The 27,468-nt window shown below is 42.9% G+C and overlaps 1 protein-coding gene across 1 annotated transcript in view; it reads right to left on the reverse strand.

The window, feature by feature from the left end:
• The window catches only part of AMMECR1 (AMMECR nuclear protein 1), a 533,815-nt gene that overhangs the window by 295,723 nt on the left and 210,624 nt on the right, over nucleotides 1-27,468 (reverse strand). Inside the window, exon 3 of the mRNA XM_085608176.1 lies at nucleotides 19,065-19,179. Within this exon, the coding sequence (XP_085464302.1) occupies nucleotides 19,065-19,179 (115 nt within the window). The remainder of the gene's footprint in view (nucleotides 1-19,064; nucleotides 19,180-27,468) is intronic.

The following is a 27,468-nucleotide window of genomic DNA, read 5'->3' on the forward strand; positions in this document are numbered from 1 at the left end:
AGTTTTCCTAGGTGGCAGACGAGATTCGAACTTTTCCATCAATGACCAGTATCATCATTGGACTCCATTGTCGCCTTGCACTGACTTGGGAAATGACAGGACAGTGCCGTATATAGGCACCACCCTCAAATGTTAACCCGTTTTCCCTGAAACTCACCCATGCCCTTATACAAAGAGATACTGAGACTAGAGTTGGGTGAGCAAATAAATTGACAGTTGAGCCAAAGGGGCTTGGCTCAAAGATCCCGTGCACCAGCAGTGCCTTGAAAATATTTGGCATGTAAATCATGCAATATACATCAGGTAAAAATCTGAAAGGATCTTCAAAATTAAAAAAGTGAATTTTACACGCTGTACTGTTTCTTTATACTAGATCAGATTATATCACCACATTGATAGGGTGTTTTTTTGAGGGGGAGGGTGATCAGTTTTAAACATTATCTTAGAAACATTCCCGCTCCCAATACCACCCGTCAGTGAATTGGCAACTAAGTTATGATTTATACACTAATGTGGCCCAGATTCTTCTAGATGGAGTAACAGTCTTAAATCTAACAACAGGTTAAAACAAATGTGAGCTTTAGTGAAAAAATATTTGCTTAGGACCACAATTTGCCAGCAGAGCAACCAGGATTGATCACAGGTTTTTTAGTTTCACGTTCTACAGTTCAGCCACTACTAGATGGGTATCGGATTCCCTTGCCAGTTTTAAGTCAAGTTACTGTTTTGTCTTTAATTCTATGTGCACAACTTTAAAAGGAGGGGATAACAGGCAGCAACACAAAAGTGTGGTTTGTTTTGGTATTGAGAGCACAAGACTACCTCGCGCTAAGCCAGAATCAAACATCTGGCTAGAGTCTGGCTTTACTTTCAGTGGCTTACCAGCATCCATGACAGACTGCAAAGTCCAACTTTGGACCATTTTAGAATCATCAAGTATACAGAAAGGGAAAGCGGAAAAGTAGTGAGGAATCTTCAGTTAGATTATCCACCAGAAACAGCCTTAGCAGATGAAAGTAACTTGGTCTTCTATTCAATACTTCTGTTTTCAAAATATTTTATTGAATTTATGATAAAACAGACCAAACAAAAAACACAGATAGGGTACATAAAAATTAAAAGTATTTCATAAATATAACGCATTGGACCTATACAATAATAACTACAATGTAATAGAAACTAAAATTAAAAATAAAGGGGGGGGACAACAGCTAGCTTAGCAAGTATATTATAACAGCTACATAAAATCTAACATTTTACTTGTATATTATAAAACATTAATGATGTAACGCTATATAATTGTCAATTGGTTTCCAAAATAACTGGTGAGTAGAGGTGTTGTGAACACCCAACTTATTCAAATCAGCTCTTTCGAAAAAAATTATCCATGACCACCACATATGAAGTGACATTGAAGCTTTTTCCAATTGGCAGTAATTGATTTTAGAGCAGCGGATAGTAAGTCAAAGAGCTTGTTAGAATCGGACAGTTTTGTTGCAAGTAAAATCGATTTACAAATCAACATATTATATGACCGTTTATCCGATAAACATTTTTTTATAATAACATCCCAAACCTCATTCCAAAATTATAAGACAGTATTGCATTCGTAAAGCATATGTTTTAAAGAACCTGGAGCCAATTTACACTGCCAACAATTAGGCAAATTTAATAGTTTTGCATTATACATTTTTAGCGGAGTCCATAAACAATTCAATAGTATGAAAGAATTAGTTTGATATAAGGACACGGGTAACCATCCACAGACACCATTTAACCATATTTTCCTCCATACGTCTTGAGTAAAATATAGATTGTGTTTATTATTCCAAAAAGAAATAAAATCAGGGTTATTTTTGGCAAAATTCTATTTTTTTATAATGCAATGACAACGTGTGAGGAAGAAGCCATTGTTTGAATACACCTCTCTAAATGAGATTTTCCATATGAAAATTGCTGAGAAATAAATCAAGAATAGAATTACAATATTTGTATTCAGAAATATCGGATGGAAGTAAGGTACACTTTTGGTGCAGTTCTTCAAAAGATAAAGTATTACAATATACATCTTTCAAATAAAAAATACCTGCTTTTATCCAAGACTGCCAGAATTGTGCATTTCGATTAAGCTTAATAACCGGCCTATACCATAAGGATATATTTATGGTATGAGAAATAGGTGTTTGAAAGAGCATCTAAATCCTGCAATAGAACTTTTGTAGACTTTAGTACTGCAGATCTTCGTATTAAAGAGTTAGAAGAGGACATAGTAATTAACGTAGGCAACAAACTGAAATCAATGAGAAGCCATGAAGGTGTATTGTTAAACAATGTATAGGGGAACCCAAAGGCGCTTTATGATAGTTGAAAAAAATCCGGTAAACCAAAACCACCATTACATTTTGAAATTTTCAATTTTTTTTTTTTTATAGCTTATACCGAAAGTTGAGTAGGTATCATAGGTAACAGATGAAATATTTTTGAAGCAATAACCATTTTAACAGTCTATTTTCCACCACCAAGAGAAGTGTAAAGCAGACCATTTATGAATTTTGTCATTAATATAGTTAAGAATATTCACAATTCAATGTTACTGTTTAATGGTATGAGAGAATAGGATACCAAGATATTTAAGTCTGTCCTTTTGCCATATTCTATCGTTATTGGGGAACATATCAGGGGTATAAAGCACATTTAAGGAAAACATTGTCTTGTTAGTATTTAGAGTATAACTATTCAATACTTAACTGCAGATTGCTCACCTTTTAAATAGATACCAAAGCAGTACCCCCTAAAACAAGAAGTTGACTCATACAAGTTCATTAGGAACGAGCGGGCAAAATGGACTCCGCAGTCCTGAGTGTTGAGACAGTAATATTTTAAGGAGTACATTCATGCCCATGAGTGAGCCTGAACTCCTATAGCAGGTTCTTTCCTGGCCAGGGCTTAGCATTTTTATGCACAGGCAATTCCGAAGGACAAGGTTCATTCCTCAATCGCGCTTCCTTTCTTAGCACCTGCAAATCCAACAAAACGTTTGCCAGCCGCCTAGTGCCCAATCTCTGCAGAAAATAAGGCTAGAGTCTGGATTCAACTTGTGAAACTTCTCCTCAAAGGGAAACACGGAGATAAGATGGCAGGGAGTAACTGACTGGCCCATATGGAAATGTGATCACACTTTTGCTACAAAAGGTAAGAGTCTAAAGCACCAATATGTCAAGGAAGATGGTGACAACTTCAGAATATCTAACTGCTTGGCCTAAAGAGGATCAGCTTGACTATCCTTGCACAGGCCACAAACTTTGCCCAATAACCACAATAAACTGTCTTTGTAGACTAGTAATGAACTTCCAGAATAACATTCCAGCACCTCAGTGGGCCGATTAAATCAGCTGACTAGCCGGCGCTCAGCCTCCTTGCATGAAAGTGTAGGTTGTGGAGATTCAGGTGCAGAACCTCGCTCAGCTACTGAGACTGACAGTGAAGGATAAAGAACAGGGGCCAGAAACTCTGGCTCAGAAAGTTGAGGTACCACTCCTTCCTGGGGCAATCAAGATGAATTTAACTGTCTCTCCTAACCTTAACTCCAGCTTAATGTCAGAAAATACAACACATCCACAGTGACCGTTTAAACCACACTGGGCAAAAGGATAATGTTACTTACCCAGTAAGCATCTGTTCTTGGCATGTAGAGCTGTAGATTCATATGCTTTGCATATTCCTGCCATCTAGTTTTGGGTTCGGATGTTTTCAAGTTGTTCTTCGAAGAAGTCTTTCCAGTCACGAGGTAGGGGACTCCTCCTTTCGGTGATCGTGCGCATGGGCATCGACTCCATTGTTAGATTGTTTTAGCGCAGAGGGTGAGAATGAAGTAAGTAAAGAATAGAGAAGTCCATGCGTATGTATTTCGAGTAAGAGAGAACTGCAACAGGTATAGGTACAGAACAGATGCTTACTGGGTAAGTAACATCTGTTTGAGGCATGTGAGCTGTAGATCACATGCTATGCATAGATTATACAGCGGTATTCTCCCAAAGTGGTGGCTAACCTGTAGCTGTTGCAGCGGTTTGAAAAAGTGTTTTAAGTACTGCCTGAGGCACATTACCTTGCTGTCTAGCTAACACATCTACACAATAGTGTTTGGTGAATTTGTATGGTGTAGACCATGTTGCAGCTTTACAAATGTCAACTATGGGGATGTTTCTTAAGAAAGCCATAGTAGCCCCTATTTTGCGAGAGGAATGCACTCTAGGGGGTATTGTTAAAGTTCTTTGCATAACAAGTTTGAATGCATTTAACAATATATCTGGCAATACCCGACCTGGATATGGGATTGCCCTTGTGTAGTAGTGCAAAAGCAATGAAAAGTTTAATCTTCCAAAATAATTTTGTTCTTACAACGTAATATAAAAGGGCTCTTCTGACATCTGAGGTGTTTAGCGCTCGTTCTGCCACAGAATCAGGTTGAGGAAAGAATACTGGTAATTCAACTGACTAATTGATGTGAAAGGCAGATACTACTTTTGGTAGAAATTTGGGGTTAGTACGAAGAACCACTTTATCTCTGAAGTTGGAAAAAGGGTTCTTCTACAGTTAGTGCCTGTAGTTCACCTACTCTCCTCAGTAAAGTGATTGCAATGAGGAAAGCAGTCTTCCAGGAGAGAAACTATGGCTCACATTTATGCATGGGAGCAGGTGGAAGTCTTGGTGGTATAACTCTTTTGAGTCCTTCTATGAAAGCTTTGATTACTGGCACTCTGAAAAGCGATACATGTTGCCTATTTTGTAGATACGCAGCTATTGCAGCGAGATGTAGTTAAATAGAGGTGTAAGCTAATCTTGACTGCTGCAAGTGTAACAGGTAACAAATGATATTTTGTACTGAAGCATCAAGAGGATGGTTGTTATTGCAATAGATAACAAAACATTTCCATTTGGCTGCATAACGGGCTCTGATTTTTCCATAGCTGTGGGCGAGGGGACTGGATGTGAGGTGCAGCTTTTGATGTGGAACTGGTGACAGCTCCAATAGGGTTGTAAACCACGGTTGACAGGCCCATGTGGGAGCTACTAGGATCAGTGTGAGGGATGTTTGCCTGAATTTCCGAACCACTTATGGAATGAGTGGGAGGGGGAAAGCGTAGGCAAATATCCCTGACCAGTTCATCCATAGTGCAGTGCCTTTGGAGAGCGGGTGTGGGTACCTGGAGGAGAAGTTTGGGCATTTTGCGTTTTGGTGTGTGGCAAAAAGATCTATTTGAGGAACTCGCCAACTTTGAAATTATGGGAGTAGAACTTGAGGGTGAAGTTCCCATTCATGTATTTGCTGTCTGCTGAGGAGATCTGCAATCTGATTGTTGAGTCCTGGGAGGTGTTCCGCTAGGAGATAGATTTTGTGGTGAATGGCCCACCTCCAAATGTCTTTTGCCAAGTGTGACAGTTGGAGTGTGTGCCCCCCCGTTTTGTATGTAGTATATAGCTGTCATGTTGTCGGTACAAACTAAGACCGCTTTGCCGACCAAGTGAGTCTGAAATGCTTTGAGCGCTAGAAAGACTGCTAGTAGCTCTAGATGGTTTATTTAGAGATGTTTGCTGTTGACTCCACAGGCCTTGCACTGTGTGGTGCTGAAGATGAGCCCCCCTCCCCCGCCAGCCAGTGAGGGACGCGTCTGCTGTTAGCATTGTCTTTGGAACTGGGTCTATGTAGGGCCGCCCTTTTGATAAATTGTGCATGTTCCACCACTGCAGAGAGCAATGAGTACAGCCGCTTACCAACACTAGATCGGTTAACAGATCCTACGACTGGTTCGACTGACTCGCTAAGCATTCTTGTAGGGGACGCATATGAAGCCTGGCATGGGGAACGATCATGATGCAAGATGCCATCATTTTCTTTTTTTTTTTTATAAATCTTTATTGAATTTTTTACATCACCCAAGCCCCCACCCCCCCACCCCCCCACCCACCCAACAGGTTACAGGCGTTTCAGTTAGTTTGTATATATATACTTTTAACAGAGATAAAACAAAGAAGATTATATCATAGCTTCATTTAATCTTGGTTATTCATTACCTTCTAACCATATTCTTAGTGGATCCCATATAGTTAAACCTTTTTTTTTCTTGATCAAGCCCTTATTTCTATAGATTGCGATTTCAAAACTTTAAGTAGAAAGAAGACGTGCCCGCCATTGTTGAAATGAAGGAGGTTGTGGATCTAACCATCCTGATGTAAGACAGATTCTCAGTATTGACATTGAAATAAATATAAATCCCCTTATTTGGGTTGGTCGGGAATCCCCTTCAGCGCCCAGAACTATTTCTGCTATGGTTATTTCAATATCTTTAATAATTTTTGAGAGAAAGATCGAGATATCTCGTCTAATAGCAGAAAGTTCATTACAAGTGGCGAACATGTGTATTACGTCCGCTTCGGGGAAAGCACATCTTGGACATTTCGTCCCCTTTCCATAACTCCATTTTGCTATTTTTTTGGGGGTATAATATAGCTGGAAAAAGGTCTTGTAGTATTGTGCTAGTAGTTTAGTGGAAATTAGAATTGATTGCGAAAGGTCGAATGCAGTTTGGATTGAATTATGGGTTATATCTAATTTATCCTGCCATATCTGAAAATGTTTGTCGAGGTAGTCGGGTAGATTAGCTATTAGGTTGTTATAAATTTCACCAATTTTAATTGTATTATTCTTTATAATCATATCTATAGTCTATTGTCTGAAAAGCTGAGTTACCACCCCCTTTTTTCAACAGAAAGTCTGACTTGTAAATATTTGTAAAAATCTGGATGTTCTAGGGAGAAATTGTTCTTTAATACTTCAAATGTATTAAACCCAGATGTGTTAAAAAACAAACCAAGTTTTGTGATTCCTAACGTAACCCAGCGTTTCATACATGAATCTATGAAAATAGCGGGGAGATTTTGGTTGCCACAGATGATTGTATAATATGAAAATCTACCAATCCCCAATAGTTTGCGTACATTGCTCCAAACGGAATAAATTCCTTTAAGGGTTTTGAACCGAACCTTTTTAAAGTGACAGTCGTAGGTCAGATGCCAAAGATGGTCTCCCGTAGCGGACCCTAAAATAAGTTCTTGTGGGGTTGGAATTCTACCAACAGGGTTTAAAGTGGGGTTTGAAGTTAGAAGCATTCTACTGTAATTAAGTGTACTAGCCCACCAATACACTTTAGAGTTAGGTAGGGCGAGACCGCCTCTATCTTTAGGTAGGTTGATAAATTTCATTGCTCTTCGCGGTCTACTATATCCCCAGATAAAGCTGGAGAAAATATGATCCAGTTCTGTAAAAATAGATTGATCAAAAATTAAACAAATGCTTTTCTAAAAAAATATAAGAATTTGGGAAAGAATACCATTTTGATTAAATTACTCCTTCCAAAAATTGTTAGATGTAAATTGTGTAGTCTCCTTAGTGATAAATTGGTTTGTTTCAAGAGTGGTTTCATATTTAAGCTGACTAAGTTGCCATCATTTCCAGTAGTTGCATATACACTCGAGCTGGAAGCGAGTGATTGGACTGAAACTGGAGAACTAGCACCTGAATGTTGCAAATTCTGGCTGCATTGGGAAAGACCAGAGCCTTTTGAGTATCTAAAGAGGTTCCTAGGTAATTTAGAGTGTTGAATTGGCAATTTCAACTCATTGACTGTGAACCCCATTTGGTGCAGTAAGTGTAGTGTACTGTATGTTAGAGGCACTTTGGAGCCAGCAGCGCTTATGTACTGGAGATGCACCAAAAGTTCGCAGCCTGGGAGGCTACTCTTTTCCCCGAAGTCTAGCAGCTTAGATTCTTTGTCTGGGGGTGGAGCATCCCCTGTTTGTGAACTGGTCCTTTTGCGTACGTTGGAAACTACCAAGGAATCCAATGGTAACAGCCCCCTTATGTATGCTGGATCTGATGGTGCCGGCTTATATTTGTCTACCCTACGTGTGAGAAAATGTGCCCAGACGGGATCATTAAAAGTATCGTCCAAGTGTTTGATCATACCCTTGATCATAGGGAATGTGTGCGGGGACTTGTGTACTACTAAGAGTCTCGAAAAGGAAATCCTCTTCCAGGGATTCCTTATGCAGTGGAACCACATGGCAGCTCTACTCAACAGTTCTATGTATCCTACACTTTCGTCCAGTGGAGAAGGCTTGGTAGGGTACAGATCAGGATCATTCCTTGTGGGGGAATTGGTGGTGTAATCTGTCCAGGGGTCTGTGGGTATTGGTTCATTGTCCCCAGCCCCATGACCTTGATCTTCAGGTGTATGTGGTGGTGATTGCTCTGGTGAAATTAGTAATGGTTGAAACTGAAAAGGGGGAGATGGAAGAGAAGAGAAGGATTAGTTCGACATTCTTTTTTAAAGGAATGTGGTAGACCTCTTCGGTCTCAGGTTTGCGTTTTATTGTCACCTTTGTGATATGTCCAGTTGTTGGTTGAATGTATAGCTCCGGCTGTTTCAGATCCGGTTTTAAGGGCGGAGCATCGAAATGTTGCTCTTTGGATGGAATCGGCACCTGTTTGTTTCGGTGCCGAAGGCTTCGGTGCCAGCGTTTTGGGTGCTTGGGCTCTGGATGCCACAGATTTCGGATCCGAAGAAGTTTTCGGCATCGAAGGGGGTGGGGCGGAGCCTGTCTTTGACTTCAATCCCGAAAGTTTCGGCTCGGTGGTCATTTTCAAACTGCTCTGTTCGGAGCTGGAAGGCTTTTGGGTATGTTTCGGTGCCGAGCCAGGTGGCAGGCAGCAGAAACATGTTCTTGGTGCCGACTGTAGCCCAGAGGTGGGGGTTGGACGGGAGCCTTCTTGGGCTGAGGTGGACTTTGGGGAAAGTGAGGATGTGTACTGACAGTACGCTGCCCTTGCGGAATGTCTTCGTCCCCCTCGAGCCGTAGTCTGAGATGGAGATCGGGTCTTGTTCCTCCTCGCCTCCCATGGCATCTCCGGCCTATTGTTCCGGATCTTTTCCGAAGAGTTCCGGAATGGAACTTGTGTGTTGGCTCTGCATGTCGCAACGTTGAGCCGGACAGTCGCAAAGCGTTTTCTACAATTGGAAAGCCTTACATGCGACGCAGTCCTGTTCGCCGTGCTCTGGAGACAAGCACAGGTTGACCAGTTCATGTGAGTCGGTGCACGGAAACTTCGCATGGCACCGAGGGCAGAATTTAAATGGAGTCCGTCCCATCTACTGCGAGGCGGATGGGCGCAGGTAGGCCTGACTGCCTTCTACGAGCTACCCAATCGAAAGAGGGTTTTTCCAGTAAATACAATACGTGGAGAATGGGATTATGCGATCGAAAACAACGTTGAGGGGTAGTGTCTTGCGCATCGAGGGAAAAACGGAAAAACGGTCGAACCAGAGCGCAGCAATTCACATCCGAACCGGATGGCGGAAAAAAAAAAAACAAAGAAGTCGATGCCCATGCGCACTATCACCTAAAGGAGGAGCCACCTACCTCGTGACTGGAAAGACTTCTTTGAAGAACAACAACTTGCAAACATCCGGACACAACACTAGATGGCAGGAGTATGCAAAGCATGTGATCTACAGCTCAAATGCCTCAAACTAATTATACCACTTCTAAGTGCAGCTGCCATTTATGGTCCACCAGATGGCATCTTCTAAGCTCACCCACTCTGGCATTTACAGTGCCCTGTAAATGAGTGGCCATTGAGGAGTTCCCTTGGGAGACAAAGGCACCTCCACAGTCTCAGAACTTCCTGGAACAGCACTCCATTCCCCTTGTCACCATGCTTCTTTGAGTACAACATGCGAGTTCTGTTGTCCATCAGAACTTGGACTGGTATTCACCTTGATGAATGGATAAAGGGCTTCATGGACAAACAAACAGCATGCAGCTGCAAACGGATGCTAGGGTCCATTTCAGAGACCAAAAGTTCTGTCCCTTCTCATTCACCCAAATTGCAGACATTCTACAAAGTAGCACTCCTATTTAAGACAAGTTGAAGGGGTTAGTCTGGAGAGAATCCTGTCTCACTTGAATGTGCCATTCATTTTCTGCGTTCTTATGGCCCACCTACTTCAGGAATTAACTCAGAGACTAGCCTTGGCATCCAGTCTAACTAAAGAAACTGATTTTAGGAAATTTCAATATGCATTTTGATATGAAGCTGACCCAAAAGCACAACATTAAGGGAGACCAGTATCTGTGGCATGGATATCCAGCAATTATGTTAAGTGTCATATTGGACCCACATATGGTAAGCGGAAGAACTGATCCAAGCAACATCCTGCCTCTATCATGGTCTGAGAAGGTTTACTTTTATGGAATGCATGTTGAAGGACTTTGACCACCACCCCCTCACCATGGACAATTTGCTAAAGCAACCAGACCATTTAAAAAGAAATCTGATCCTTTTAAAAAAAAAAAAAAAGGAGCGACAACTGTTTGGTGTCCTTTCCATCTCTCAGACATCAGATGCCCCTCTAGATGGTCGCCATCTTCAGATAGTTTTTATCCCCTTGCCAACTCTCGTCTCTTTCTTATACCTTTTGCATTCAGCAGCTTCTCAATTTCCAGGGAAGTGGGAGTGTTGCATGTAAAAACACAAAATCACTCTTACAGGTAAGTAACCATTTTGTTTTGCAATACATATCTTTTCTTGATTCACATGTTGTGCATTTCTTATGTAGCTGTATTACCTCTTGGGGTTGAAAAAAGTTGGTGGATGTGAACAGATAATTTAGCTCTCTATACCACCTGTACTACTTGGTTGGCCTGACTTTCCACAATTTAAAAAATAAAGTGTTTGAGTTTTCAAGTTACAAACAATGAGATCGTAACCGGACAGTCTAGATACAGAATTAGAGAAGATTAGCCATAGGGAAGAGTAGGTGCACCCACACACTGGCCTGAATTCCGAAGTGATGTGATGTCTGAGGGTCTGGTGTTGGTGGGAGAGGTAGAGTGCTGTGGTACTTAGGGGTGACCCCACTGAAAAAAAAGCATGGTCCTACTAAGATGTTTGGAGATCTATTAGAACTCATCTATGAGATGCTCTGGCAACGTCGAAAAAAGGGTAAAGCTGGCATACGAAAAAGGCAGCCAGAGGAGAAATAGGGGGGTTCTGGTGTGTAGGTTTCAAGGGGTTAGTGCAGGGAGTTTTAGCAGTTCTTGGGGGTGAGTGATTGGGAGTACTGGGAGGTTCTGGGACAAGGTCAAAGGCTTTCTACCCCAGTTAGGGTGAGTCAACATTACGCAAGGGAGAATGAGAGGCTGGTAGTCCTGGACGTGGAATCCGTATGGTCCAGGAGTCAGTCAACCAAGAAAGCAATTATTCCTGGGCATGGGCCATGCGACAACGACGCTGGCCTCCCTGTTCAGAGCGGTGGCCTCTGCTTTCACCCATTTTTATAGGGCCCGACACCAAGCCTCAACAGATTGGGTAGTGATAACTCCCACTTCACAGTGGTTATTTTGGCAATAAGGGCAAGGTAGAGGATGGGTGTCACTTTGTCTGCGAGGTCCCTTGTAGCCGTTTAGGGCTCCAGCTTCCCAGTAGTTCCCTGCTGAGGCTGCAAGAAATTACCAGTGGCTGAAATTAATTCAAGTATTTTATCCATCACTCTTTTGTATGCTTCAGTGTGTTGCCCCAAGTGCGACGGTATGCCCAGATATGGGTACAGCGTACAGTTACTGGAACCAAGCTATACCTGGCTGATGAGCCCTAACTAGGGCAAAAACAGTCCTGCGTTGCTTGTGTTCAGATTCAGGGAGAACCTGGCCAAGTAGTTTGGGCTGGATGGTTCCCACTAACAGGGCAAAAACTGATTTCCATGTAGCTGGGTTCAAACTGAGATGGCATGGTGCGCAAAATAAAGATGGACTGGGATGTGGTCCAAGTAATTACCACTTAAAGATTATACTTTTTTGTATACTGCAGTGCAACCATCAGATGGCATATCAATAGGACGCCTGCACAACCCATGAAAATTTTGGGATTCTCACCCATGGACGTGACTGGAACACAAAACTGGTGACAATGGCACGACCCACTGAGTCAGTCATGTCGGTACCGGCTCTCAAACATGCTTGACACATCTGGTCCATCATAGATCAACTGCACAAACGTATTGCTGAATTCGTCATGAAGAGTGGGTCTAACTGTCCATACTCCAAAGAGCATGTGTACAGCACCTTAGCAGGCAGACAGAGTTCAGGAACATCTTTGTCAAACAGGCAATTGAGGAAATGTACCTTTCCAACACAGTAAATTGCTTTAATTCTCGGTACAGCGGGGCAGTGTGTGGCGCACATTAAGGTTCACCTTGCAAGTGGGAGCCTGAACCAGAGAACTATCAGGATTCTGGTGCTGGGTCACACATCCTCAGGAGTAGGCCTATAACACTTAGCTATAGTGCAACTCACTGAGTGAAGTACCGCTTACAGGAGTTCGCTGGCACAGCTTCTGTTAGAGCCTCATTAAAGGGAAGCAAGGGCTCTGCAGGCGGCAAAATCCATCTCAAGTTTGTCTTGGTTTCTACCATGAGCAACTGAAGGTGCAGCGCGGCTGCATCTCTGCTCACTACTACAAAGAGACACTTTACTCTGTAAGGGGCCACAATGGATAGCCCAGGTCAGTACCATTTTACAAGTCCAAATACAACGCCTTCATCAGTGTAATAAGGTGGGAATAAATAAGTGACAATGTCTTTATCGAAAGGAACATTTTGGGGTCTCATAGTGTCTGAAATCAATCAGAATAAAATATCTATCCTCTGGAAAGCAACATTACTTTGCAGGTGTGGCACCCTATACACAACGTGTCATTTCCAGAGGAGGGGCACGCCAATCTAGGCATTGCCTTTTGTAGAAGTCAAAGATAGTAGAAAACGTCCTTGACAGAAGCTTTAAGGGCACCTTTTTGTTTACTGAAAAAGCAATGGGAAAAAAAAAAAAAAAAAAAAATCGCTTCCACTTTGCTGCAAACAAATACATGCAGGCGACTTACAAACTTCATACAGGACCTGCATAAACTCCTCTGAATTTAAGGAAACACTACCCATACCCAACCCCCCCCACCCCCAACCCCCCTGCCACCTTCCCAGTTGCCCGATTGTTAGTCTCAGGTGTCTGAGATTGTCCTGATGTGAAGTCAGCAGATAGTCACCAAAGGTTTTTTTGTGGAGACGCCAAGGCTGTCTCATCCGAGTTGGTACACCAGAATCTGGATAAAGAATTTTCTTTACAAGAGTCCCTGGAGGAAAAGTGCAGGCAAGTATTCCTGACTAGTTCATCCATACCCCTGTACTATTGTCAGGGCATCTAGAGGTGATATTCCAGCATTTTGCCAACAGATTGACTGTGGCAGTGTTCATAGGTGGAAGTAGCTTTATATCACTTGGGGATTCATCTCCCTTTTGTGGGATTTTTGCTGCATCTTCCTTAATAGGGCTGTAAAGCTGATCACCTAAGGCAGATGCTCCACAGAGTGCTGAATGTTATGAATTGCCCAATGCCAAACAATTTGGGTTAGAGCTGACAGCTCTAACACTGCCAAACACTCTGTGTTAGAGCTGACAGCTGTAATGGGAGAGTCACCCTCTGCTTCAGGATGTAGTAGACAGCAGTTATGTCAGTTTTAACGAGGCCTGTTGCCTCTAATGCGTTTGTAAATACTAATCGGATAGGCATGGGTTCCGGATATGTATGTGCCAACTCTGTTGTGGTGTCCAGGTATCCTAAACAGTGGTGTGGGTGAGATGTGCACCCCATCATGGTTACAATTACTTGTGACACTGGGTCAAGAAGGGGCCTGCCCAACAACACGTTTAGATCATTCCACCTTAGGAGAGTGAATTAAATCTTAGGCTGTACCAAAAATACAACTGGAGTTGATCTCCCTGCCTGGAGAGTATTTACCTCCATGACTAGTTCGTACCCTTCTCTTGTGGAAGGCTTGAGGGACCTGCTTAATCAACTCCTCCATTTCTTCCCAGTCAAAGGTGGCATTTAGAGAGCAGTCCATCACAACTAGCAATCCTCTGAATGGCTGCACCCACAACATGCTGCATGAATGTTCTTGCTATCATTGTGTAGAAGAGGAGCATCACCTTTTGCCTGAGCAAAGGCTTTCTGGTAGTTTGCACCACCAAAGAATCAGGTGGGAGATGGCCGCAGATTTAAACTGGTCAGCTTGGGCCACTTTGTAATTGCTTTTGACCTGAAGGGTGATGACCAACTGTGATTGGGTCCTTGAAATTGTCTGCACTGCAAGCTTTTACGCATGGGAAGATAATAGACAGTTCTCTTGGCCTTCGATTACAAACCACAAAAGCTGCCATCCTCAACTATATTGAGCTTGAACTTTAGTGTTGTGCCACCCTCTGCATGACTGCATGGTAGGCAGTGGCCAAGAGAGGGAAAAAGGCTCCAAGTCTAAATCGTCATGTAAATCCAAATTGTAACACCTCCCAAGGACTATCCCCGGGTGTGGCAGGATCATGGTGCAGCACATGAGGATCATAATGGCTCCCTTGGTGTGATTCACTATATGCAGAGTATGAAGATAACTGGCAACTGAGGAGATAACATGTGTAAGACTGTGGCAATTCTGGTAGTGTATGAATCTTAAACGATTGCTAGTGGTATGTGAGGCCTGTGAGTAGAAGGTTAAGGTAGAAAAGAAGTGTCCTTGCCGCTAACCTTCCTAGGGATCAGAAACAACTGGAGATCTTCCGATAGCTGTACCTCAGTGGTGAGGCTCCTCTTCTGGGGCTGGTGCTGTAGGGTGGCCGCGCTACAATTTTCCCTGTGGACTGACATCAAAAAGCTCAAAAGTGAAAGGTTTCTCACTAATCATTTTTCAGAGCCAAGGTCTAAGAGCTGGTCACTTCTCTGTGTCCACTTTAAAGCCAATTAGGGTTGAGTTGGTATGGATCAATGCCAAGGTTGGATGCCTAGGCTCATGCCCTTCGCCGAAGGCTTTGCTGGAGCTGCGGTCTGATGATTAAGAGGTCTCAGAGGACCCTGGAGGCACACCCAAAGGTCAGGGCCTCTGGCAGCTCGTCCCAAGACAAGATGCCAGGCTCCCTCAGAAGAAGTGCTCAGCTTCCACTTTAGGACATCTTTCAGGTTGGTCCTCAGGTCAGTGGTGAAATGGATGCTCTATGAGTAACTTTTGTCCGAGAACCTGTGATTTGGTGCAAAGGGGGTGGAGTTGGCCTACCGGTTAGGTTACTACCTCGAACCTGGGGAACTGGGTTCGAGTCTCGGCAATGACGCTGAACATCCTGTGATTCTGGGCAAATCACTAAAACTCCCTGTGCCTAACAAAAATAAATGTATCCTCATGTAATGCGGAAGTAGAATTCAAGAACTGACCCCCTCACCCCCCAAAGGTCCAAGTCCAGCGATGCAGCCTGTCCCGGAGCTTTAACTGGAACGTCCGAACCAGATAGACAATATAGCAGATATGAGGTGGAGTCTTTGTCCTGGTGCATTGTGGGCTAGGGGAGGAGTTACAGGATCTTGTGACTCGAAACATCTTCGAAGAAAACCCCTTTCAAACAACAATGGCAGGCGTAGGCAAGGCTTATGTATATGCAGCAACACGTTATGAATAGATTCACGCAGATAGTCAATTTTGGTTAATGCATGCACCAGTTTGTTTACTACAAGCTTTTTTTTAGCTCACTTGTATAATAGATTCTTGCACATGACAACACTCCAGAAATTAGCTACTGTTGAACTGAAACGTTCCTCCTGTACAATAGAATTTCTCTTTGGCCTTTGAACTCTTGTCAGCTTCCAGATGCACTGGGGCAAAACCTTAAGTGAAAATAGCAGCTGAGTGGCATTTCACTTATCAGATGAATAAAGTTTCCAATCTTATCACCAACTTTGAACCTTGTAATACATTTTTCATTCCTTCACCTTCCAGCACGAATTTTCCATTACGAATAGTTTCTTTTGAATCTTGCAATGCAGTTTATTTGGCATTATTGGGTAATTCATCCACAAATTGTAGCTGATAAAAATCAAGTGTTAAAAGCTAGTATGAACCTCAAGGATTGCTGCAGTCTACAGCTGCAGTGTAATGGTTTTCTGCTTCATATGAATTAAATATAATCTGTGTTTCTGCATCGAGAGAGGAACTGTAGTTGAAGATCAGCTCTCTTTTCAATGTTACCATCTTGTCATCTACGCTTTTAAGCCAGTCTGAAAGCACCAACTTTAATGAAAAAGTGCACTAGGGTGAGCATTTTCTCTGAGAGACCAAACCTATTGAAATTAAGGTAGACTTTGCGCTATTCATATCAGTGATCAATTCTCCAAAGAATTGTTTTTTTGACCCCTCAAAAAGCATAATGTGTATGTGCTTCAGAAAACACTAACATTTATAACAGGTAACATTTAAGAACCGTCCCTTACAAAGCGACCAACACAAAATGCATGGTGCTACGGAAACACTTCAGATAAATAACTAGTCACACGTTATATTCATTTGTATAGCGCACTTATCACCTGAGAGGGTATCAAGGCATTCGGGAAGGTGTGTAGGTTTGTGGTTCCTAAGGCGCTTATAAGAAGTGCCAGGTTTCAGCTTCTTGTGGAATTCAAGAAGGGAGGAGGCTCTGATGTGTTGAGGGAGGTCACTCAATGTCTTGGATGCGCTGTAGGAGAATGAGCAACCTCCAGTTTTGCTTTTGTGGAGGCAAGAAATGTGTGAGAGTGAGGCAGAGCGTTGTCTGGTGGGTTGGTGAAAGTATATGCAGCTGTTCAGGTATTTTGGTCCTGTGTTGTGTAGGGCTTGGTATGTGTACGTGAGAAGTTTGAATTGGCTGCACTTGTGGGAGCCAGTGAAGCTGCCTGAGGGGCGGTGGGATGTGGGTGCGGATTAGGAGGTCGAGAAGGAGTCTAGATTTCTTACGTGGTCTGCGGGAGTGTGTGTGTTGGTCCTAGCTCCGACGGCAACCAGGTGGAGTCCCTTGGGATGGTCTTGTTGCCGAAGACATGGAGGGACATCGCATATCAATTTCTTTGCCTCATGCGAAGGGTGGCAGCCTGACCCTTTGGGTTCTTCCTGTAAAGAAGGAACAGATCCATCTGAGGAGCCGATCCTTTCATGACAATCTTGTGGAGTCTTCTGTTGAGGGTCTTATGGTAAATAGTTCTGAAGGCCACAGAGGTCAAGCAGGATGAGGGCTGCTGTTTTTCCTCAGTCCAAGGCGATTCAAATGTCATCCATGGCTGCTATGTGGGCTGTTTCAGTGATTCTGATTGAGTGTTGTCTAGATGATGGTGAAGTTTGAGGTGGGTTGTGAGTGGACTGGTGATTGTCGTAATCACTTTGACTGGATAGGAAAGCAGAGAGATGGGTCTGAAGTTGCTCAGTTGATTCAGGTTGGTTATGGGCTTCTTGAGGAGGGTGTTTATGCTTTCAAATTCCATTCATTTTGGAAAGCGCAGACGTGATTGAGGTGTTGATCTGGGTCAGGGTGGTGCTAATTGGTGATGTTCTCAGGTTGTAGATGCGGTGGAGGCCTGGATTAGTTAGGGTCAGAGTAGATCTGCATAACTGTCGCTGTGTAATTTCTTGTGAGGGTTGTCCATTCGGTCAGATGGCAGTCAAGTCATGGCTGATGGTGGATTGGTTAGCAATGAGTTCTCTCAGGTTGGGCTGGTGTGCAAAGGTGATATAGATATTTACAGTTTTGCTGTGGAAGTTGGATAGGTTCCCGCAGAGTTGCTGGGAGGCAGCAGTTTGTGACAGTGGCTCCTTAACGATCGAGACTATCTACTTGCAGCTGTTGGAGCTTCCTTCAATGTGGTCAACTAGAGCTTTTTCCTTGGTGTCTCTTATTTGCTGGTGATTGCGTCTACATGCAGCCTTGTAGGTAGTTCTGTCAGTGGATTAGTGGCTGGCTCTCCAATTCCTTTCTAGCTTCTTTCAGTGTTTGGTGTCTCAGTTGTCCTCTGCGTACCAGCTGGTCTGATTGTATGATCTACTATGTTTGTTGGGTTTGGTGAGTGGTAATCTGCGCAGATCTTGATCTGTTTGTTGAAGTTGATGTTCTTGTTGAGGTTGTCTGCGGGGCCAGGTTGATCGCGCAGAGGGCACGGAGCAAGTCTGCTTCTGTGATTCTGCCCCAGCTGCGGTTTGGAAAGCTGAACCTGGTAACTGTGTTGACTTGGTGTTTTGATTTCGAAGCGGATGGAGTGGCCGGTCCAAATGTGCAGTGTGGTGGAGTTAAATTTGATGCTGTCCCTTGTTGTGAAGATGGTGTCTTGTGTGTGTACTGCAGTGTTTGTTGGTTCTGGGGCAAGCCCGATGTTGCTCAAGTTTGAGGAGTGTTGGGTCTCTTCCATGTGAAAGTTGAGGTCACCAAGAAGAAAGTAGGCTCTGGAGCTTATGGTGAGTGGAGCAACACAGTTGCTGATAAGGTTGGTATAGGTGGCTTGTGGTCTGGGTGGCCAGTAGGTGAGGGTTCCGTTCAGGGTTAAGTTTTCTGAGATTTGCAGCTTGAAGTGCAGGTGTTCCATGAATGAGGTGGCGTTCTCTGTGGATGTTTTGCATTGGATTGATTCCTTGTAGATAAGAGTCCTCCTTCTGGTATGTGAAAGGGGTCCTGTTGAGCGATTTCATAGCCCACTGGGATTGCCATGGTAATGTTGGGAGCCAATGAGGGGGGTGAGCCACGTCTCTATGACAAAGGGGATGTGAGGTGCATCGCTACTCAGCAGGTCCCATATTTTGAGAAACATGCATGTGAGTGAGTGGGTGGGTCTTGACGTGCGGGTTTTGCTGTGGCGTAGGGTGGGACCTGTGAGGCCACTTTACCCATTACATTTGATAAAGTTTTAGGCAGTGTGGAAGCAAGTCTCCCTGAAACCTGTTTAGTCTACCAGTATTTCTGTTACAGCTCTTATCCCAATCAAATTCCAAGGTCTACTTCATCCAAATGGCCATTCTAAATTAAAAAAAACAGCAACCTTATTAAAGTGATTTCTAAAACATTATATTTGCATGAACAGTGACATTTAATGTGGCTTCCGATCACTGAACCTTAAGCTCTTACCTCCCAGTCCAGGTAATCACACACATCTTCAAAGTTTGTTAGCAGAGACACGGAGCAAAAAAGCCGTGGCAGCTCATCCCTCGTCATTGGGGGAAAACGGCTGTCTTTAAGGGCACTAATTGGAGGGAAGAGAAAACAGATATTTGGAGATCCATATCACTGTGTTCATTTTTAAAGATTGCTGTGTAAATAATGAAATTACACATGATCCGTTAAACTTTATAATAACTCCATGCATTTAGCTATTCGTAGTACTTCAGTAATTTCCTTACAGAGTCTTGTGCAAATAAGGCTGCTAATATTTCAAAGCCCCACACAGTATAACAAAATAGTTAAACAGTCACTGAGACAAACAGTAGGTTAGAAAAATTATTATACCAAACTACTACAGATAAAGCGCATTTTAAACGCCAACATTTTGCAAATTTACCTTTTCATGTTACGGCTACAAATGCTACAACAGATAACATGGACTGAGACGTGTCCAAATAGCTGATCTTCGGGATAACCTAGTTCACACCCATAAATTACTGGTTGGCAATGATGACCACCCATTCTGAACATACATCGGGCATCCAGTATACACTACAGCCATCCTGCTGCTTCTGTCCTCTTTGCCCCTCCCCCTGCTGATACCCCCCAAGAATACCCTAGGCAGTGGGGCCTCTTCATCCCTACTCTAAACATAGGACAGACTCACCCACAGCAATTAAGTGTTTGCTGTGTTTTTCCCTGTGACTTAGTATATGCTGAGTCGCTTGTCCTAAAGGGATTGTTATTGTAAATGTTTACTCTATGCTTTGTAACCTGCGCATGTTGACAATCTGACCTGATGTAACCAACAATGTTCTTCAAATTCCATGGCCTTTCACCGTAAAATCAATAAAATGGTTTTGAGAAAAATACAAATGCTACAAAAGAACATAGCAGTTTCACTTGGAACACTTGCCATACCGTATGACAACTGTAGAGCACACCAGTAATTGCCTCTAGCTGATTCGGCTGCAAAATGCCAATACGAAAAGGGGCAATACAAAGCTTTAATAACCTGAGTATAGGAAAAACCTTACAAGCACGGACGTATACATGGTTAATAAACAGAACGGTATAAGAAAAATGGGCACGTGTATAAGGTAAAGAAAATAGGGATGTTAACATGATTTAATTTACCAAAAATAATCCATTAAGTGTAATGGAGAGCTCACTGGATAAAAGAAGCCACAGAAAGGTAAATGAAATGACATCAGTTTGTCCAATAACCGCTAAGCGTGCTGTGAAATTCTTAATTTTAGATCTCCTCAATTAATGGCTGGTGGTCTGTTTAACACAAGTCTTCCCAATAAGGATGACTAATTTCTCAACACCAGTGGCGTAACTAAACTTGAGGGGGCCTTCCTACAACGTACATGGCAGGGCCCCCCTCCGGAGTCAATCAGGAGCTCTCAGGCCAGCGTACTGTGCTGAGGGGCCAATGCTACGCCACTGCTCAAAACATACCAGTAACTACTTCTCAATGACTGAATACTTATGCTCCACTGCTCGTAATGCTATAAATAAAAACCTCTGTTAACTCTTTACATCCAATCATTTTAAAACTACCTCCAACCCATAGGAAGAAGTGACATCTACATACTAAAGCAATTCCAATGAATTTCTGGGATTAGACATTAGGACAGCAATTTATCACTATTAGAGCAATGGTAAAGTTGAGCGCTTCAACAGTGTTGGTGGAATGTGTCCTAGAGGTGTACGGGAACAACCTGATAAGGATGGTTAAAGACCTTATTTGTCTTAGAGGGCTATGGCTAGTCACCTGGCAGTTGCTTCTTTTACATGGATGCGTGAAAGAAGGGTTTCAGAATGTTTTCTGTTTTAGTTGGTTGTTTATAGGGCCCAGGCCCCAGTGAAAGCATTTATTAATGAAGGTTTTGGTTTAACCCACCTCCCCTTCTATCACATGCTCCAAATAACTCACTTCTTTCTACAAACGTGGATTTATTCAGCTCTACGGTCAAAACTTTGCTTTCCAGTATTCCTAACACGTTCTGAAATCTCACTGTGCCATGCCCTATTCTCCCCCCAAAAGACTAAAATATCGTCCTGGAAGAACTTCACCCCATTCTCTCTGCATTAGGTGTTGGAAAACTGCTGCCGCTGCTGACTGGCCACACAGCATTCATATAAACTAGAAATACCCAGAGAATGAGATAAATGCAGTGAGCTTCCTGGACATTGGCGAGAGACCTGATGGTATGCAGCAAAGAGATCTATTGTCGAAAACCACATAGCCCCCTTCAAGCTGGACTCCATCTCTGATTTTAGGTAAGCGAAAATGATTGAAAGGGTTACTATTCAAGTGTCGGAAATCCATACAGACTTATCTTGCCATTGCTGCTGCAAGCGGTCACTACCAGAGGGATACAGTCCAAACACCATTAGTTCGATATCCATTTCCACCAATTTGTCCATCTCCTTCGAGACCTCCTACCATTATCACATTCCTTAATTTGCGAACTTTTGGAATTGTGTCACTCTTGAGTATAATATCGTGCTCAAAACCTACCACCAAGCCTGATTGTTTGCTAAACATCTTAGGAAACATTTTTGCCATGTCATTTGCCATGGAACGCCCTTCATCCACCAACATTTTCTCTGGGCTTTTGGGGTCCAATACGATGTGCAGGTTACCTTGAACCTGCCAATCCAGGACGGATGGTCCTCTTCGCCACCTACAGCCTACCTCATGAATGTCTACACTTAATGGCCGATCTCTTTGTAGATGCATTTCACACTTTTTTTTCTCATTCCTTTGCATAACGATCAATGGTGCATCAGCTGCTGCATTTCTGCTTAAGCACAGGACATGTTCTGCTATATGAAATATGTTCCCTGTTGTCATAATGATGGTACCTCCCGTCATTACTTCCCTCCCCCCCATTTCTCTGTGGAACTACCTTTTTTCATTCTCCCCTTTATGAGACTTGACCTTACAAATACAGTACAGGTTCTTATCAGATTGATTTAACTCTGTGGCACTCCAAATTTACAGTCAATAGCTAGCTTCTTATGTTCTGCCACTTTGTAATCAGCAGACTCACCTTTGTTCTGCTTGCGTTGAAAAACTTAATTCATGGTATGCCTGTATTTACTTTCGGTGCTCAAGTATTTATCTAAATCCTGCAAAGTAGCTGAACAGACTAACGTCCCCACTAACCGTATCCTTCAGCATACAACTAAATGTTTTCAACCTCACAGGACCCAAAGAATGCAGGAGGATTCTTTACTTCTGTGGACATTTACATTCATCAATTGCAGCAATATAGCTTTCAAAATATTCCTTCCATTTCACTCACTTCATGGAAGGCTCCGTCTCATACCTAAAAAGCAAGTGTGTGTAGGAGGTGGTGGGGGGGGGGGGGGGGCTCAGGAATTTTGAACTTAACACCATCACTAAATTAAGTCTGCTCTGCAAAATTCCAAGGTGGAGTACCACAGTTTTGCTGCAATATAAATTAGAAATCAAGGATAACACCATCACATGTTTCCTGCATGATTTTTGTCATATCTAAGCACACAACTGCTGGTACCTTCCCAGTGTACGCAGTACTCGAATGTGCACAGGGTCGCTCGATCGCCGAATCCACACGATTTCTGATCCTTTCCCTAAATGTACACAGTCGCTCAATTGTGGACAGGACTCTGGGCAATCAGTTGTGTGCAGAATTCAGAACGATCTCTGAAGTTGAAGAAAACAAAATGGCCCCTCAGCGTCACGCAGCGTGACCTGGCACGTGTCATGACACAGGATGCTGGGTGTGCCGCTGTATAATAAGGTTTGAATGATGTGCCACTGTAATAGAAAGCAAGGTCTCCTCTTAAACGTCATCAGGAATAATTTAAACCATCCTGTAGCTGATGAGTGGTGCTGGTAGTACTGAGCGTAGTACTCGCCGGCTGGCACACACTGAATTCCGTTAGAACTCACTGGCTCATAAGTCGGACTTACAGGCAACTCCTAGTGCGGTAAAAGATTCAAAGTAAACCAGCTCATCACCAATTTGTTGGAGGTGATCCCTTACCCACTAAAGCAATAAAGGAAGCAGCAGGAGTATAAGTTAATCTTTACTCTAAAGCGCCAGACCATATAGGAAACCAGTCCGTCTAGCTCAACTGCTGCAGCCACTCTCCTAGAATGTTGACAGTGGGACCAAACAATGCAATACATATCAGGCTCTACATTCCAGAAAAATACAAACCACAACAATCTGCCTTTCTCCACTCCTGCCGCTCGAAAATATATTTAGGCAGAGGAAAGCGAAAGGCAGAAGCCATGCAGGAGGACACACACTCTTCCCTTCTCCTGTAGCTCAACGTCACTAGGGCTCCAGAAGGAGGGGGAGGCGAGGGGGAGGGGGGGAATGATGCTCAGCTCCTGAGTCTCCTCCCAGGCTTGCTGAACTACAAAAAGCAGTTCAGCCAAGCAGGTGAGAACCAGGGGCTACCTTCAGCCCCCTTTCACCACTCCTGCTGTGAACGTTCAACAGCCACCAGCTGTGGCCCTACACGCATGGTTAGCTGTAGAACATTCACAGCAAGAGCTGTGGAAAAAAAGGCTTTAGAGCCCAAGGGGGATTTAAACCCCCCCCCCCGGGCTCCGAGAGGCCTTTGTGTTTTATAATTAGAACATTCTGCCCTCGTGGAGCGGAATGTTCTAATAGCTTTATAGCCAGCCGTAATTGGGTTATACCAACCAATGAAGGCCCTCTCCCTTGTTAAAGCCCTCACTTTATATTTAAAAAACATCACTTAATAAATACTTCTTGCTGACGAGAATTTGATTTACTAAGGAGACATGCTTCCATGTGTTAAATAAATATGCTATTTTGAAGGCACCTTGCCATATTCCTATGTTTTTTGTTGCATGATTTACAGGTCAAATATTTCAGGGTTCAGATCGAGCATGGGCTCTTAGAGCCACAGCTAACCCGTGGCTCAGTTATCCCTATTAATGTGTTGTCCTGCCTACATCTAGAAAGTACATCAACTGTTATAAAAAAAAAAAATCATATAATGTCGCTATTCATTTTTTGTCTTTTTTAAAACCTATTTTTAGGGTTTTATACTTCATGTAATGGTATTCATAACTGTATTGACATGTGGTGACCTCCTGGAATTCCATGATGCTTGTGGAATTCTGTGATACCGTATGGAGCTCCAGGAGAGGACTTATTCCGTTATGTGGCAGTTACCCTGGATCCAGACTAGAAATGGACAGTCTACTGCTGTTGTAATTAATGCAACTGAAAACCTACCAACCAAATTCAGTACCCTTCAAAACAACAGTAATGAGGGTGTGTACTAGGTAAACAATGTAAAACTATTTCAGCTTACATTTGACAATTCAGCAGATTAAGTCTACTAATACAAAGTAACTGGTACCTTTGCTGAACCGATCCATTAAGACAGCTGTTTGGGTTGCGGGCATGGAGGATGCAAAATCCCACCTTTTATTAGTAACAGTCTGGTAGAGTTTAAATTATGGTGACCGTTCAACAGCTAACCCTTCAGCAGTATGGGTATACAGTACTTCCAATCATGTGCTCAACGTCTAACACCACCATTACACACAGCCAGTAATGCGGAGTGCACCCATGCAGCAGTAGTAAACCAACTTCTGTTTTCTTTATCCACCAGTAGCTTGGATTAGCACAGATTAAATGTAGCACGGACTGAAAACACTTGGTGACAATCTAGTGTCTAGACACTATGAATGTAAGCAACAATAGTATCTGACGAGGTACTATTCCTTAGAGCAAACGACAGCCAGGCTTGCAGAAATAAATTCTTCAGAAATGCTATCAATTCAGGCAAGGAAAATGTATTAAAAATGAATAGAGAACACCAGCAGAGCAGCCCAAGGAGATGTTCTACTCGTGTCCTTAATAGGCAAGTACAGCCATAGCTCTACAAGAGTGCATCGATGCTGTCAGCGGGTGTTGAGCGGGTGTTGAGCCAGGAAGCCTGCAGCAAAGGTCACTCCATAATTAACCCTTGGAACAGTGGGCAGAGGTTGCAACAAAGAAGCACCATTAAAATAGTGCTTTTCAGCCAGTCTGGCATAACTTCAAGGAAGATTTAAGTTAAAAACAAACACCACAAGATAAATCTCATTAATTTAAGATCATGAAAGGGTATTGGGAATAAATAAAGTGTGCTTCCGGAGCACAAATGAAACAGTGTAGTCCTGGTTTTCCTGGTTTCCCTTGGAAACCGAGCTGGTTAAAGTACAGAACGGCCTACAGGAAAGACTTGCAGAAGAGTGGATTGATGTCAGACAGAACATGTTAGTAAAGCACATGAAGAAACGCTAAAGTTCATGAACTTGAGATGAGGCAAAACTGAATAACCTGCATCAGTGGTAAATGAATATGCAGGGTAGCTGGTCGATAGGTGATAAAAATATAGGTTTATACTTTAGGATAAGAGTCTCAGGTTACACATCAGCATTCTATTACCTCACACTGGCAGAATGTCAGGGGATATACAACTAAGGAGACAATGCATGGCATAGACATGAAGATACCACAAAGAGACTACTAAAGAATGAATCTGCCTTTAAGGAAACCTATGGGCCCACCTTGCTACTTGATTTAGTTAACAGTCAAAGTAACATGTCCGACAGCAGAAGAGTTCTTTTTCAGCACAGTTACAGAATCGTATCCATTTATTAGGTCTCGCCTGACCCAGCGCATGCGCTGGTCTGGCGAGACTTATTGAGAGGGCTCCAAAAAGTGCTACCAGGCCAGCCTAGAGCTACAGTGCATGTGCACGGGCGCACGCGACGCGCTTTACCACGATCACTTTCACGGCTTTCATGTTTGATCGTGATCACTTTCGCGGCCGCTCTGCATAGCCAATAGGGCTTGCTTTTGGGACCTTATAAGTATTTAGTTATGCAACTGTTGCATAGCTAAACACTTATAAGGTACCAAAGGCGAGACCTATTGGCTATGCCAATGCTTGTTTTTTGTATTATAATGGTGAACTGTCTAACCGAAACCAATGAAATCGATAAATCTAGGGAGACAACAGTACAATCATACTTCCTCGTTATACAAGATATTAAGATTGGCTGCAAAAGGTAAGGGTGCTCTGCCCGTTTCCCAATGTGTGTTCTTAAAGAATAATAGCTTGTGTGTGAGGTATTACTTCTACGTCCATTCAGTCATGGAATGTATGTAAGAGATTGGAATGTTGATTGATTACCAGAGTCATCTGATGCAGAGGACTGTCTGGATGAGGTGCCTTAATAAATAATGCTGAAAAAAGCTACAGACGTGTGCTCTGCAGTGCACACACGCCACCACACAGTAGGGGCAAAAGACCATCAAAAGGGATGTGTAGGCTGCAACAAGGCTCTGGCCCGCACGGGAAAAAGCACCGACTCAAGGGTGTCGAAAAGTGACATTAATGGAAGATTTCTGACGTGGAATCCTAACACACGGCAGCAATTTTAGAGATTACGGAGGAAATGCACACATAGAAATGATACTTGTGCTGAAAGGAGAAAAGCTTGAGGTAGACCCATAGTGTTTGTCAGAGGTGGTTCCAACGTTGGATTTAATAAAGGGGGAAGAGTAATCAGGACTGGTGGTGGGCACACCAGGATGCGTGTCAGAAAAGTAGGTTATTTGTTAAAAGAGGAATTAACTGATCTGTGGTGAAAAGAAAGGAAATAAGCATTGGAATAGCCAATAGGTCTCGCCGTTGGGACCTTTATCAGTGTTTAACCAGAACTATTGGCTTTGGCAATGTGTTTAAGCTACGTTGAGAAGACCGAAAGACAGGGGAAAAAAACTAGAGTTAGTGCTATTGGCGTTGTAAATGAGTCTTAAAAAAGCAGTTGAACACTTTGAAACACCAGAAAGTGCGCATCACGGAAAGAAAACGGACAGGCAAGAAAAATAAATGGTCACTGCAGTAGATAAGAACATGATTAAAAAGTGTCAACGTCTGATAAAGCTGTAAAGCATATTTGAAAGAAAACGTACATGCCTAAGTAGAAAAGAGAACGCACATTGCAGAATACCTCCCGGACCATTTGGTTGTTTTTTACATATAGGGATCTACACGAGTATTCCTATAGAGGTTCACGTAATGGACTTGATACCTTCGAAAAACTTGCACAGATACAAGTACTTTCCCGTATTCTTACCTGAATCATACGTAGCCTTTTCTGGTTTGTAATTTGCAAACAAGATTTTTCACTTCATCACATGGAACAAAAAAATATTTATAACATGTAACCAGACATCACAAAACGAAAAAATACTTTCACCACTCGTGGCAATATAAAACACCGGGGAGGAGGCTGGACGCATGCAGCGCTAGGTTTTCTAGCGGG

This window comes from Triturus cristatus, chromosome 5_2 (assembly GCF_964204655.1).
Source record: "Triturus cristatus chromosome 5_2, aTriCri1.1, whole genome shotgun sequence".
Classification (NCBI taxonomy): domain Eukaryota; kingdom Metazoa; phylum Chordata; class Amphibia; order Caudata; family Salamandridae; genus Triturus; species Triturus cristatus.